This window comes from Carlito syrichta, unplaced genomic scaffold (genome assembly GCF_000164805.1).
Source record: "Carlito syrichta isolate Samal-C Ts95f unplaced genomic scaffold, Tarsius_syrichta-2.0.1 Scaffold135755, whole genome shotgun sequence".
Taxonomy (NCBI): domain Eukaryota; kingdom Metazoa; phylum Chordata; class Mammalia; order Primates; family Tarsiidae; genus Carlito; species Carlito syrichta.
This window is the reverse complement of record NW_007079851.1, coordinates 108569-123309: the sequence shown is the minus strand read 5'-3', so window position 1 is coordinate 123309 and position 14741 is coordinate 108569. Positions and strand designations below refer to the sequence as shown.

Sequence of the window (14741 nt, the reverse complement as noted above, 5' to 3'; positions counted from 1 at the left end):
TGGTCACTATGTGTGATGACAGATGTGGTAATTAACTTGGCAATCATTTCACAACATATGTGTATATCAAAGCACCATGCTGTACACCTTGAGGATATACAAGTTTTGTCAGTTATACCTCAGTGAAGCTGTTGAATGAATCAATTACACAGATAAACATTTCTATCAGACCACATGATCATTGGACTCTGAACCGCAAGATCACCAAACTCAGTTTGTTTCACTTCAATTCCCAGTTTTCTAAGATGATTGGTACAATAAGGGAAAGATCTAAAACATTACTTGTAACCATTGTTGCACAGAAAATCTGCATTTAAACAGAGAATCTGGAAATGAAAAATACTAAAACTACTGAGGGTATAAGATGATGAATCAAAGCTATATTAGTTATATCATAACATCAACTGTCTCTGGAAAGATTACTACTATTAGAAGCTGAGCTCTTGTCATATTTCTAAAAAATAAAAATAAAAAGGTTCCACTTCCAGTAGGTAAAATCTGGGCTCTTTGGAGATTTGGACATAACCATTCTAGAGGTATTAGTATGTTGGTAATGTGTCTTCATAAAACTCTCTGTGAAAACGAGGGAAAAAGCATAAGCAGTACCATGCCAGATAGAGATTGCACTCTACCTGGCTGGATCCTTTTCCTAGTAGCCCTGGTTTTAACTGTCCTCCTTCACATGTGGTCAAGGAGCCAGCAGCATCACTATCACCTGGAAACTCATTAGAAATGCAAATTCCTGAATCCCACCTACACTTCCTAGCTTCTATCTCTGGGGGTGAGCTCAGAAATCTACGTTTAAAAAAAAAAACTATCCAAGTGATGCTTTTGCATGCAAAATTAGAGTTGCAGATCTAGAACCCAACCCTACTGCTCTTGAGTTGAAAATCTCTTGTGATTTCCATCATCTCTAGGTTCCATAATTTTACTAAGTGTATAATATCTTTTCAAATAATTCTTTCAAATCAAAACTCAAAGATGTCAGTCTCTTGCTAAATAATTAATAGAAGCAATTTCTAAAGCACATGGCAGGACAATTCTACCAAAATGTGTTTCTACTTCAGTAAGCCCAACAATTAGAAGAGTGAAATACAACCATTTCATAGTATAAGGAAACATTAGAAAGCATTACAGTCAAATAACATAGGCATACAAGAATCCAGCTTCCTCTAAAACTTCACTAGAAACATTCTGAATTACTGGTCCCTGAAATGCAGCACCAGTCAACTAACAGTCTTCAGGCTTGAGGAAAAAGACATACAGAAATGAGGGAAAATTAAAAATTCACGTCTGAAGTAGTTGTGTATCATAATCTTGAGATTAATATACCTCATATTATTATAAGATTATTTGTTCTCATAACGACCTTTGAAAAATACAATCTTTTTCCTGTTAACATAACTCAGATTTTATAAGAATTAAGAGAAGATATGTTGAGTATAAGTTTTTCTATATCTTGGCCAGACATGCAAAAAAAGGAAAAATTCATTCAAGTCTTGGCAATTTAGAATCAAAATAAAAAACTGCAGAACTCTTCATTCTTTCTCTCAAAATGATCACATTATCAAAGAAAAGAAAATGTATTGTAATCAAGTTAGTGGATACACGTATTGTTTAGGCACCCTTTCAAATGCAAAGTGTTCAAAAACATTTCATACGCTGAGGATCAATGTAAAATATACACATAGTTAATAAATTGAAGGAAAGATACTAACAGAGGTCACTGTAAAATGATATAAATATATACACATGGTAAGGTTCAAATGCTTCCTGTTTGCAGACTATAAATGATATAAGTGATACTTTTCTGGTCTGTGCATTCTCCTTACTTGGCTTTCCTGCTCCCTGGTACTCATAGACTGAAGCAGGCCTTGAATCTCCATTTCATGTTCCACAGCTTGTTTGTTTCGATCACTTAGAAGGTCCTGCAACATCCTTTCCTTTCGCTGTAGACGCTGACACAGCTCCTCTGCTATCTCACTCTGCCCTGGTCCAAGTTTGCAGAGCAATGTTGCACTAAGGTCCTAATACAGGAGGGACAGTGTAAGTTTTTGGAAAAAAGAGTTGTCTCCAATTCATATCAAAGGGCTAATAAGGATCTATTGTAGAAAGGAACTGTGAGATTCTTGAGACCAGTATCATGTTTCACTCATTTTCCCAGATCTAGCACAGGCCTGGCTCACAGAAGGCTATAAATCCACATTCAGGAAATGAATATTAACCATACAGAAAAACACCTTCAGTGGCAACCTAAATACTGTTTTCTGAAATAAGTACATTTCCTATTTGTTCAGGGCACATAACAATTAACATTAGATGAAGATAAAGGGACACTCAGTTCATTTAGTTTCTCCCCAGTGTAACTTTACATTGGTAGCACAAAACGAAGAGGTGAAGAGGCATAATGAACACTGAACTTATCAGCATGGTGATAGTTTCCATTACTGTACTGAGAAACAGTACATGGTGACTGAGCCATACGGCCCAGGCTGAATACAGGCTCACCCACTTAATAGCTATGTGACCTTGGACAAGTTACTTAGCTTCAGAAGCCTGTTTCCTTGTCTGCAAAACAGGGATAATGCTTGTGAGGATTCAACAGGTTAATGTCCACTGAGCTCTCAAAACAGTGCCTGACCAAGCAGGAGCACTGTAATTAATAAGGCTAACTACTATATTGTATGTGTATTTTTTAAGGTTGTGTTAGTTTTATAACTTTCAAGGTAACTGCCATCTGAAGTTTACAGGTGTGAGGAAAAAGTCCCAGTGAAAGTCAGTGACTTGCCCAGGCACAGAAGAGAATAAAAGACTTGGGTCACTGGCCTCCCAGACCTCAAGGGCACTGAACCACAGCTGAGATCACATAGTCACTAAACCAACAATTGCCTTCAAGTTAACTGAAGTCTTGCCTCCACTTCTTTGTTCCTGTCATGCAGAGATGTCTGTAACTGCTGAATGATACTCTCTTGTTCCTTCTGCCAATGGCTACATTTGGCTTCCATTTCTTCTTTCAGCCACTGGAGGTTTTGACAGGTAGTAGATAACTGTTCCACTTCCAGACCTTTGGCCCTCAGGAGACTCTCCATACTCTACAGTCACAGAGAGAGTGACCATAAGTCAAAGGGTCACTCCACACTCCTCAAGATAAACAAGAAATGAGATCCACCTTTAAATGATCTCCTACCAACATTTTTTGCAAGAGGAGAAAACTTAGCAATGCAACAATCTATTTTTTATTTTTAGAAACTCTTACCTAGTTTGTGGAGAGATAAGCATAGAGTACATGATAAAATGAAGTATTCTGGAGGAAGTACACTATGCTACAGAGAAAGTGAAGGGCATCTTTAAAAGGTAGCAGATGATTAGATATATAAGCTCTAAAATAAGTACGCAAAAAAGCCCACAGTAAATGTTAATAAAATGGTGTTCAGATTATGGTAATACATGGACATGCATATAATACAAATGAGGAAAGCACAATACATATTTGCATCCTAACAATGCTTATGTAAAAGTGTGTGTGTGTATCTATGTATATATAAACAAATATTAGAAATACATTTAAACTACATAAACAGAAATGAATATTCACGGCCTTCCATGAGAAGCTTACAATATAAAAGAAAGAAAAAGTACTGCAACTTCTCATTTTCTAATCTACAATGACAGAACTAGTGACTACTGTTTTTGTCTATGACTTTTCCCCTTATAAGGCAAATATCCTTGTTTTCAGAAAATGATGGAAGAGGCTCATGCTTAGGCTCAGGCTTAAAATACAAGTGGGAGAGGAACAAAAAGTCAACAGCAGCTTTGCTCTTACTTGTATGGTGGCTTCATTGGAGGAAAGGACTTCACGCAGTCTCTCTAAGTCGTGATCTCGCTCTCTCACAGCAAGGTGAAGCTGACGCAGTTCTTTATCCTTTTCTTCTAGAGCAGAGAATTTTTCATCTATAGTCCGCTGCAAGGAAAGCAAGTTTCCTAAAGCTCCATAAGATTCACTATCCTTACACTCTTATTATTAACAAGTATGATTCCAAATATGAAAGAATAAAAAAAACCCCAAAAGCAGCAGATTAAGTACACACACATGTCTAAAACATCAGTGTAGACAGAAAAATCCACAGTGTGGTGGGCAGCATTATGACACATACCTCAAGAGCAACAGCTCTATCTTGTATTCGCTGCCGAAGTTTTTCAAGCAACGTTTCATTTGCTTCAAGGGTTTTGTCTGGGTTACCTCGATACTGTAGGAGCTCCTGAAATTCCTGAGACCACAAAAAAGTTTCCTTTACTTATCTAATATGAACTAAATCCCTACACTTTGTCAAGTAACTTGTCAGTGAGGAAAAAAACAAAGTGTGATCACTCTCCTCACAGAAACAAGTCTAGCAGAGATGCAGTTAACTATTCTGCAACACACAACATGCACAACACAAAATTAACTATTCTGCAAAACATGCAAGCGCCTAGGCGAACACAGGGTGCATTGCCTAACTCTGTCTGCAGGTATCAGTAAAGACCTCACATAGGAGGAGACATTTGCACTGAATTTTAGAGTAGGAGTTCCCAAGGGAAGAAGTGTATCTATCAGAGAAACATCCACGCACAGCATATACATACTATGAAAAAACCGTTCACCCAGTGAAATGTAAGGGATTCCGTGTGACTGAGGCTTAGAGTAGGTGGTAGAACTGATCAATCTATTCCTAGAACTCCATTTTCCTCTAAAGCTTTCATTTTATCATCTAAATTCCGCTGTGGAAGTTTCTGTACCTACTAAACTAACAGCAGTGGCCAAATTTCTGCCTTCCCAACACCCATCATGATGTCTGACTCACAGAGGTGCTTAATAACGCTTTTCTAAATATTTACCACTTAAGTCTTTCGGGTCTATATGTGCTGCTTCTTCCACTTGTTAGCACTTAATTCACAAATCATATTTCCTACTTATTTTAAATGCTCCTGATTCCCACCTCTCAATGGTCTACATGGAGCAGGTGCGCAACACAGGTAGATTAATACTTTGAGATTCTATGAGCAGAAATTTCTATGAGCCCAGTTTTCATTGAAACATGTAAACACACCTGAAGCAGCTGCTCTTTATGACTCAGACTATGGTTTAGATGCTGAATGTTTTGTTCCTGGGTTCGAATCTCATTGTATTTTTCAGCCTCCAGAGTACGAAGCTGTTGGTTCTTATTCTGCAATTCTTCTTGTAGGTGCTTCAAGGCTTTTCGCAATTCCTGAATTAAACATATTAACTTAAATTTTAAAGCAATCTAAAATTTTCACATGGTCATTAGATATAAAGGTCTTCAAAATTTCAAGGCAAATAAAATGAAATATAAAGTAGCTATAGAAACATTATACATTAATCAACTAAAGTGAGGAGAAAAACTGTGAATGTAGGTAGACATAAATTTAATATTATAGTTCAATATTTATTTTTTGGTTTAAAAAGGAAAGATCTATATAACCACTATGCAGGACTCTGTCCCACTGCAAACCTGGATCCTTTGCTTTACAATAAACTCAAAGAAAGAATATTTCTACCTTCCTTTTTCTAAAGAACTCACAAACAATATCACTTATCTTTCTTAATTTGCCATATATAATACTTTTCTAATAATAAAATCAGTAATCTTTAAACCATCTGTTACTTTATACAGCCCCCAAAACACATATTCTAACTAAACAAAACTTAGGAAAATGTTTCCTTTAGGTAAATAACAAAAAGGTAAGAATTATTTCTACTTCCACCATCTCCCAACCTTGCCAAAACATCTGAAATTTTAATATTCCTAAAGGAAATTCAGGACTAATATCTAATCTCCAAACTACAAAGCAAGGGAGATCCTTCAAAAACTACACTTTTAAATCTGAGAATTAAAGAGCCTAAAGAAAGAAACCACAAAAAAGATTTTTTTAATCTTAAAAAAAAATATGCTCTAAGCTAACAAGATAAAGCAAATATTGAAGAATTATGTTCTTTATTTTAAAAAATGCATGGCTAAATGTGCATGCTTTGTCCTTCCCCATTGTTCTGTCTGGCCGACTTTGACCCAACCTTCAAGAATAACTTCAGGTAACTCCTCCTTCATATACTTTTCTGATTCCCTTTCTCAGATACTCCTGTAGAATCCCATACATACATCCCCTTCAATATTTACCACACTGAAACTCAATTTATGTGACTGCCTCTCATACTAAACTATAAATAACTTAAAAGGAAGGAGATTGTGATACTCACCCTTGTATTTCTGAAACACAACTCAGTACAATAGTCCCCCTGATCCACAGGGAATACGTTCCAAGACCCCCAGTGAATGCCTGAAGCTGGGGAGAGTACTGAACCCTGTATATATTATGTTTTTCCTAAACATGCATATTACATACCAACATATGATAAACTTTAATTTATAAATTAGGCATAGTAAGAGATTAAAAACATTAACTAACAACGGAAGAATCATCACAATATACTAATGAGGCTTACGCAAAGGTGGTTTCTCTCTCTCCCAAAATATCTTAATATTTCAGACCATGGCCGACTGCAAGTAACTGAACCCATGAAGGGTGAATGCATGAATGAGAGGGGCTGCAATCTATGCCGTGGCAGTCCGTGGCATAAGGTACAAGGGCAACAGCGCTGAACAGAATTGCTTAGGTTAAGCAAGTGACTCGAGGGTTCAATCCAAACGGTCCCGCTAGGAAGTTATTATCAGGGCAAAGTCAGCATTTAGGGCTGCAGAATGGTTAATGATTTACCTGGTTATGTCTCCAAGAAGCCTCTTTCTGCTGTTCTCTCTCATGTGCTGCAGCCTTTGCAAACTGCATGTGTCGTTTGGCGTCGACCAGCTGGCGTTCTTTCTGACGCACCATCCTCTGGAGCTTCTGTATTTCGAGCTGGCTGCAGAATAAAGCACTCTGAAGATCAAGCAGAGCCACCTGCTGCTGAGCTGGGGAAGTCCCCTCTGTACTCTGAAAAGAGGAGAAGTGACAGTCACAAAAGGGAAGCACTGAGCACCTGAGAGACTATGGAAGTGCATTCAAGGCTGAAACCAAGAACGGCACATCCCCAGCGGAAGCCTCTCCTCTCGTCCCAGGCAACCCTCACATACGTGAAGTTGTCCCAGCTGGCTCTGGTGCAGCATTTCTCGGAGCTTTGACATTGTGTCATTTTGACCTTCAATCACCTGGTACAACTCCTCAGTCTGAAAACGACAGAGGGAGTAATAAACATGTTAGTAAGCCAACTATAAATTCCATTATCTCACCTGTACAGAATTCAGTAACAGGACTATTCCAAAATACATTTAGGTTAAGCTACAATTTCTCCAGGCTAAGTTAGTCTCACAACATCAATTTCAACAAAATATAAGGTCCCTGTCTACTCTGATGGGACCAGTCATTTCCCACAGGAATGATTCCTCCTTGCTAAATATTTTACCTCACTTTCCCTGCTTTTCAGAGTTTCCTTGAGGTTCTGAATTGTGCCATCTTGCTTCTGAGACGACTCCTGAGCAAACTTCAGCTCACAGGTCATTTCATTAAGTTTCTCTTGAAGAATCTGAATTCAGCAAAGAAAAACAGTCTTTTAGGTCAGTGATGTCTTTTAACCATAAATGCATAGTCTTTCCTCAAATCTAGGGTGTGAAGGATTTCTCAGGGGATACTATGTGTTATTTTTCCCATACACAGAGACCTTTAAAGTCCTAAGTCAATCAGCAACACAAACTAGCAGAAAAAATGAAATACTTCCTTCAATATTCAATCGCCTCAATCGGCATGCACCGTGCTTTTTCTATGATGTCAGCCATACTACGTACTTGTCCACCTGGGCCACTGTGGATCCCTTACACAAAGACCAAGGACCTTCTGACATCTAGTATAGTACAGAACACTAGAAGGATCACCAGGCCAGAAGTTCAGCAGCCCGAATTGTGGCCACTTCCTTCTGAGCAGAAATTAGAATTAATGGGCTATAAAGGTATAACAAAAAAGTCAAAAACACAAATCCCTTTAGTGCTTTTTATAGTTAAAGGCGGCATGCAACTTTTAGTCAAAAACCTGGAAAGCACAAGAAATTATGATCTGTGCAGAACAAGCCAAAATCTTGATGAAAAATAAAGGGAAGATCTACATATGCCTGCAAATGAAATATTTCCTAGAGCACTAGGAGTACACAGTGTTCACCTCCCAGGTCCAATGTAGGTTAACAGACTCAGCCTAGAGTTAGTCACCCCCTCAGGAAAAACCTGTTATCTCAAAGGGCATAGTATTGATCTTACCTTGTTGTTGGCCTCTGTTTGCTGCATTTTTTCCTGGAGTTCTGCCAAGTGGATTTCAGATACAGACTGCTGAGTTGTAGGGGTCTCACTTGAATTCAGTTGGTTTTGGAGCAACTCTTTTGTCATGGGCTAGGAAGAAACAGCAAGACAAGGAAGTTGAGTTAAACACAGGAAACAGAAAGTTTTACTTTTACCTTCAAATGTCTGTGGCATCTTTTGCTAGAGAAGTAGAAAACCAAGGATGCTTCAAGAATTATCAGTATGAATTCCTGAAGACAGACCTGTGCCTTATTAAGAGCACTCAATCACCCCCATTCTAACTATGCTCCCCAAACATCTCGATATATTTGAAATTATCGCAAAATAAAAACTAAAAATAAACTTAAAATATATATGCCTATTTAAAGGTAGATTTACATCATAAGCCTAAATGATTCATAGTGGTTTGGAAAGGGGATATGTTTTACAGGAATATCAATTCACTAAAAATTTAGATTTAGGAGGAAAAAAATGTACTATCTGCACATGGGACAACTGATCAGACTAAGATACACTTACTGAACTGTATACCTAAGAATCATTATGAGCTAAGGGTGTTAAAATACAGTTTTAGGAATTTATTATGGCACTAAATTTGATCTCCTCCCCATATCCTCTTCCACTCCAATTAGGAATATAAATTCACTAGGAAAAGAAAAAAGGAAACTGTTATTCATTTTTTCCTTCCCTCACATTTTCAAACTTTAATTACTACCTTTTAGGCAGTGAAGCTGCAGTTTACCCACTGCAAGCAACTCACTGGAAGGATAAAGATTTCAGAAGAACAATCTTTTCTATGCTTCCAGTGCTAACAGAATATAGGCCTGGGAGAAAGAGAAAGGTCTATGTGGTTAGACCAGTGCTTTCTAATAGAAATATGTGAGCCATATGCATAATTTCTTATTTTTTAGCTTCATTGAACAAAATAGGAAAACTTAATTTTAATATTTTATTTAACCCAATACACCCAATATTATCATGAACATGCACATATAAAAGTTGTTAATGAAATATTTCACATAATTTTCACAGTAAGTCTTAAAAACTTGAGAGATATTTTATACTCATAGCACACGTCAATTTGGACCAGCCAGGGCTAGAGCACATTGGGCAAAGGGACAGTGACACACAGTAAGGTGGAAAAGTAGGCAGGGACCAAGTCACACAGGTGCAGTGGGGTTACTGAAGTTGGATTTCATTCTAACTGAACTGAGAATCGACTGTAGTGGTACGTGTATGCTTTTAGAAGATCGCTCAGTGGTGAACGGATACTGGGAGCACCAACAGCAGCAGTGAGACCAGCCAGGAGGCTGATGAAGCAGCGAAGGTGAAAGACAATAGCGACCTGGATTATGGCGGTCATACTGGAGAGCAAAAGAAAGGGATGGATGTGGGTATGTTCTGAAAGTCTAGTTAACCAGGCTTGCTGGTGGACTGGTCAGTAGGATACGAAGAAAAAGGATCACGACTTCCAGAAAAATTACTTGAGATACTGGTTGTTGTGAAGGGAATGTGTAAACTAGCCATCTGATCCTATTTTACATATGAGGAAACAGAACCGTAGAAAAGGTAACACAGGAAATCAGGAAAAAGACCCAACTGAACTGAATGCACTCGGGTCAGCAATGTATCTTTCATTTCCATAAACTCATTGCCTACCATAATGCCAGGAATGTTTCAGGGATTAAACAAGTAATCGTATGTGCATTTATTTTTGTTTAATGGACCAACAAGAACAAAAACAACAATAACAACACACCAAAAACAGGTCCTCCAAGGCTCTCTTAGAAATCAGACTATATATATAAAAAACACATATTTTTTCAAAATTCAACTTGAAAGCCAAAGAATGTCACAGAAAAGTACATAATAAATCCGGATCTCATCTGAACCCATCTTGGCATGAATAATCGTAGGAAACCTCTAATTCTACAAATGTAAAGTATTAACTTAGAAGTTGGAAGATACTTGTTTCTTCTGTACTTGTAATAACTTACTGTACATCTCAGAAAAATGTCCTTTCAGATAACAGTCTGCCAAAAGAGCACTTAGTAAGATCCTGTGAGTCAACAACTCATAACAAATTCTTGTACAATCGCTCTATAATGATAGCATAGCTCATGAAATAAGTAATTGGTAGAATTAGTGTTACCCTCCAGACTATCAGTTACTAAAATCATGTTGTAATGATAACATAATTTTAAATTAAGTCACTTTTGACTCAGTTAAGACAAAGGCTTTCCAGCACCAGAAAACAAAATTGTTTCCAGGCCTAACACTGCATAATGTAAAGACCTTGAGGCTAAAGGGCAATTATTTTGATTTTCTGGGTTAACAGCATTTGTCTTGGCACCTTCTAATCCTCACAGTAGTGAGTCACAGACCTCAAATAAGTACTTCTATCTTATTGTTAATAGGAAACAGACAAGAAAATATCAACTAGCATAAAATTAAAAGCCTAATCTTTGACCAGCATCTAATGCCTACACCCTCCAAAGAATCTGATCTACTTGATAAAGCTAAGCTATGAGTGGGATAAATTTACCATAGCCACAAAGGAGCGGACCTTGGCATTGCAAGGCTTGAAGCAAAGATCTTCTGCTCTTTGAATCTAGACAGAAAGGAAAATTGTACAGGGCCAGAGCTCTCTGAATTGCTGTTTAATAAGGGACCACACCCTTATCATACATAGCCTTTCTAGTTCAGGGCCAGACAATAAAGAAGAAAGTAACAGCTAGAATAAGGTTTCAAACCTTTCTTTAGTTATCTGAACAGGCTTGGGTCCTCAGACATAAATTCTGCAGAAGGCAAATAAATCACTTTTGCATAATATCAGAAAATCAGTAAGCAGGAAAACTATATTGTTATTGTTTTTCTTAAGTAAAAGAAGAGAGAGACAACACGAGTGTGTGAGCGCACAGAAAGGTGGGGAAGGGAAAGAGAAAAGGCAATCAAGAGGAATGCTGATGTTCACATTTAGTAGTATACATAATAAGGTAAGTGGAAGATTAAAGAAAGGAAACAAAATGGACCTTACAGAACAAGTTCATCCTTTAGGATTTCTTTATATGTCGTAGAATTTAACTCAAGATTTTTTTCTTTCATGTTTTTTTTTTTGGTCTCCACAAACTAAAAAAAAATACCAAAAAAGAATTTGTATTGTCTGTTTCTTGCTTTTTCATATTTGTTCAGAGAAATAGACAAAAACCAGTCTGCCATTGTCCCAGCTAGCACTGGATTTGCCATAAAGCACAACAGCTCTTAAGGAGCTTAAAAGTAACCTGATTTAAACAACAAATAGATCAGCTGTCCAAGATACACATTTTATTTACAGATACCCAGGACACAATTTAGCTAGTTTACCACAACATCCTAAATTAGAGAAAACAGTATTGTAAATAACACCACTTTCTAGAAGCCAATTGTTTTCTCCCTCCTCTCAATTTTTTATTCTTCTAGAAACAGTAAATAATGCAAGCCAAGTCAGAGCAGAAAGATCATACACTACTATTTTAAAGATCTATTGTCCAAATTTAGTGAAGTAAAGAGACTTGACCAAAGATATAGTTACCATAATTTACACATGCTCATTCATATGACAATTTTCTTCACGTAATTCCTAAAGAATCCTCCTGGAATCCTTAGGATAGAGAAAGAGGGCACTTGGTTTAGAGTAAGTACTTAGTTCAGTTGAAATACTTTGGGCAACATGATTTAATGTATAGAATTGAAGTGTTTTGGCTGAGAATGGTCAGGAATCATTGGTTCTGCATGTGCTAAGTTATTTAAAGCATGAGCATTCCACACTTATACATTGAGAGACTGCTTGATTTTTAAAATCCTTCCGAACTCTAAAATTTGCTGAGTCCAGGCACCAAAATATAGTATTTTAAATTAAATACAGAGGGGAAAAAAACCTCTTGTTTTGCCTGTAATTTTCTAAGTCTTTACATGACTTTCTACAATACTCGTCCTACTTTGGGGGGGGGGGAGTTTATTTTCCATCCCCCCTGCCCAAGACTACTTTTAGATCCTAATATGAACACACCACATTTTAATATCTAAGTCAGTCTCAGAAATATTGTAAAGTCTAAATTTAGTTGTGAGGCTCCACTGAAAAAAAGAAAGCAACAAAAAAGTATAGAAGTGTTAGGCATACAATACTTAACTTTTTATACAAATGGAAACACACAAACTTTTTTACTTTTTCTTAATATTTTCATATATGCTGTTTGACAATTTTGCATAAATTAAAAACTTTTCTGTTTTTCACTGAAGTTCTTACTGTGATATACGTTGTCTATACAATAGAATGACTTTTCAGAAATTTAATGTGACAATCAACAATTTCATTTGTTATCAGGCTCTAAATTTCTGGAAAGATGCTGACGAGTAATAGGCCTCCCAAAAATGCCTTCTAGATTGTCCACCTTTGTAATGGCATCACTAAAGAATCTGTATCTGGTGGAACATACCGGAATGTACACAAAGTTAATTGAACCTAGCATTTACTGTTGATATAGAGACAAAACAGTATCTGTCAGGGCCCTGTGAATAGCTGAATTTAAAAGGTTGGTATGAAATCAGATGGGCAGATATGAACAGCTCAGGTTAAGATCAACTGCCATCCTCCAGTCATTAAGAATTCAAACGAGTATAATGGATGAGACTCTTCTACCACGCAATAAAGGGCGAATACTTGCTTAATAGCAAATATCATCTAGTGTACTAGAAGACAAACTGCCTGTGAAGAGTTTTTGCCTTAACATTTTACTTGACAACACTGTACTTGAATTCCTTCTCTTTTATGAACAAGCCATCATTAATCCTCAAATGATCTATTAGTTATCACAAACATTACAAATACTGGCCCAGACGTTATACTATTTTACTGGTGGGTTACTAGGTTTTCCCCAAACCTTCTAGTGCTATTAGTGAGATTAAATGCCACCTTTCTATAGGATAAAAGTGAATTTGGAATCTTTGTTTTTGTCTTAAAAGGAATACAATTTTGACAGTTAACGGGAAGACCAATAGGTAATGTTACAAAAAGGATTGTGAAAAGCACATTTTCTGAGTGTGAATCACATTTACTAACGGGACACAGCAAAAGGTGTAGCAAAAATGAGCTCAGTGATTAATTTCCTCAAGTCTAGAATATTATTAGCCCCCTTCTAGACAGAAACCATGTGAAGCCCGAGGTCAGCTGGCTGCGGTCAGAAAAGCACTATGTAGCGGTTTTGAATACCTGGACCCGCAGAGGCAAATATTCTTCACAGAGATCATCCCACAGCTCCTGCAGGTCTGAAATCGCCAAGGGACAGCTCAGGGGTGACCTGTAAAGGGGTTTCAAAGACCTGCTAAGGAGACCGGAACACACTCCGTCTGTCACGCTAGGGCCAGGCTTGGCTCCGGGGGTGCTGGATTTCACTGGAATCGGAAGCTTGCTCCCTCGGGGGCTCTGGACGGGCTTATAATCGAGGCCTTTGATCATGCTAAGAGCGAGCTCCAGCCTGTGACTGCACGCGTGCTGTGGCGCCTGGTCATCCGAGCCACAGTCGCACTTGGCAAGCTCCCTCGCGCTTCTCTCGGCTTCCTCGTCCCTCGGTCGCGGCGGGCTGGCCTGGGCACTGGCGTCCAGCGATTCCACCGAGGAACCCGGCGTCTCTTCCTCCATGCTCTCCCCATCCGGGAGCCCCTTCGCGAGCGCCAAGTCCGGCGGCCCAACCTCGGACAACGCGCGCTCTTCGGAGCCGATGCTGGCGGACCACCTGCTGGAAGGGCCGTAGGAGACGCTTCTGGCCACCTTTCTCGGCACCTTGCAGATGGCTTCGTAGTCGGAGTCGGCCACCCGCAGGGCCGCGCAGCCACGGCACCTCCGAGGCCGCGCCCCAGGGCCCTCGGGCGCGTGGCAGCTGTGCGGCTCCTGCGCCCGCTCCTCGCTCTCCGCCCAGCACTCAAACCCCGAGTAGGCGAAGTCCTCCTGGAGCAGGGCGGAGTACCTGGCGTCGGGCAGGACGCACATGTCCACCGCGCCGCCCCCCGCCCCGGCCTCCGCGCCCGGCTCGTCGTTACTCCTCCGATACAGGCTGGCGATGCAGGACTTGAGGCGGTCCTTCTCCAGCAGCAGCTTCTGCAGGCGCTCGATGGAGAGCGCCTCGATCCGGGCGATCACGGTGTCGAAGCGGTAGACGCGGTCCAGCATGAACGCACACTTGCTGCAGGCGAACTCGGCTTTGCCGTCGCGGGAGACCTCGCGGCCCAGGACGTGCGACAGCAGAACCTGCAGGTTGAGCCTGGACGCCGTGTGGAAGATCCAGCGCCGCTGGTTTCCGCACAGCTCGCGGGCACAGATCCGGCAGGCCTCCCTCATCTTCGCGCGCGAGGCGGCGGCGGCCGGCGCTCACT

General features: G+C 39.4%; 1 protein-coding gene across 8 annotated transcripts in view; it reads right to left on the bottom strand.

The window, feature by feature from the left end:
- Positions 1-14741, bottom strand: part of LOC103250971 (myomegalin-like) — a 108281-nt gene that overhangs the window by 25165 nt on the left and 68375 nt on the right. For 5 of the 8 annotated variants that reach the window (XM_021708317.1, XM_021708318.1, XM_008049559.1 and 2 more), the window contains exons 1-10: positions 13582-14729; positions 8295-8423; positions 7454-7573; positions 7125-7217; positions 6772-6984; positions 5088-5246; positions 4155-4268; positions 3824-3961; positions 2913-3092; positions 1833-2027 (exon numbers count right to left, since the gene is read on the bottom strand). In XM_021708317.1, the coding sequence (XP_021563992.1) occupies positions 1833-2027; positions 2913-3092; positions 3824-3961; positions 4155-4268; positions 5088-5246; positions 6772-6984; positions 7125-7217; positions 7454-7573; positions 8295-8423; positions 13582-14706 (2466 nt within the window). In that variant the 5' untranslated portion in view covers positions 14707-14729. Of the gene's footprint in view, positions 1-1832; positions 2028-2912; positions 3093-3823; positions 3962-4154; positions 4269-5087; positions 5247-6771; positions 6985-7124; positions 7218-7453; positions 7574-8294; positions 8424-13581; positions 14730-14741 lie in introns of those variants that run through there. The other 3 variants (XM_008049561.2, XM_021708320.1, XM_021708319.1) reach the window with 1 other exon arrangement.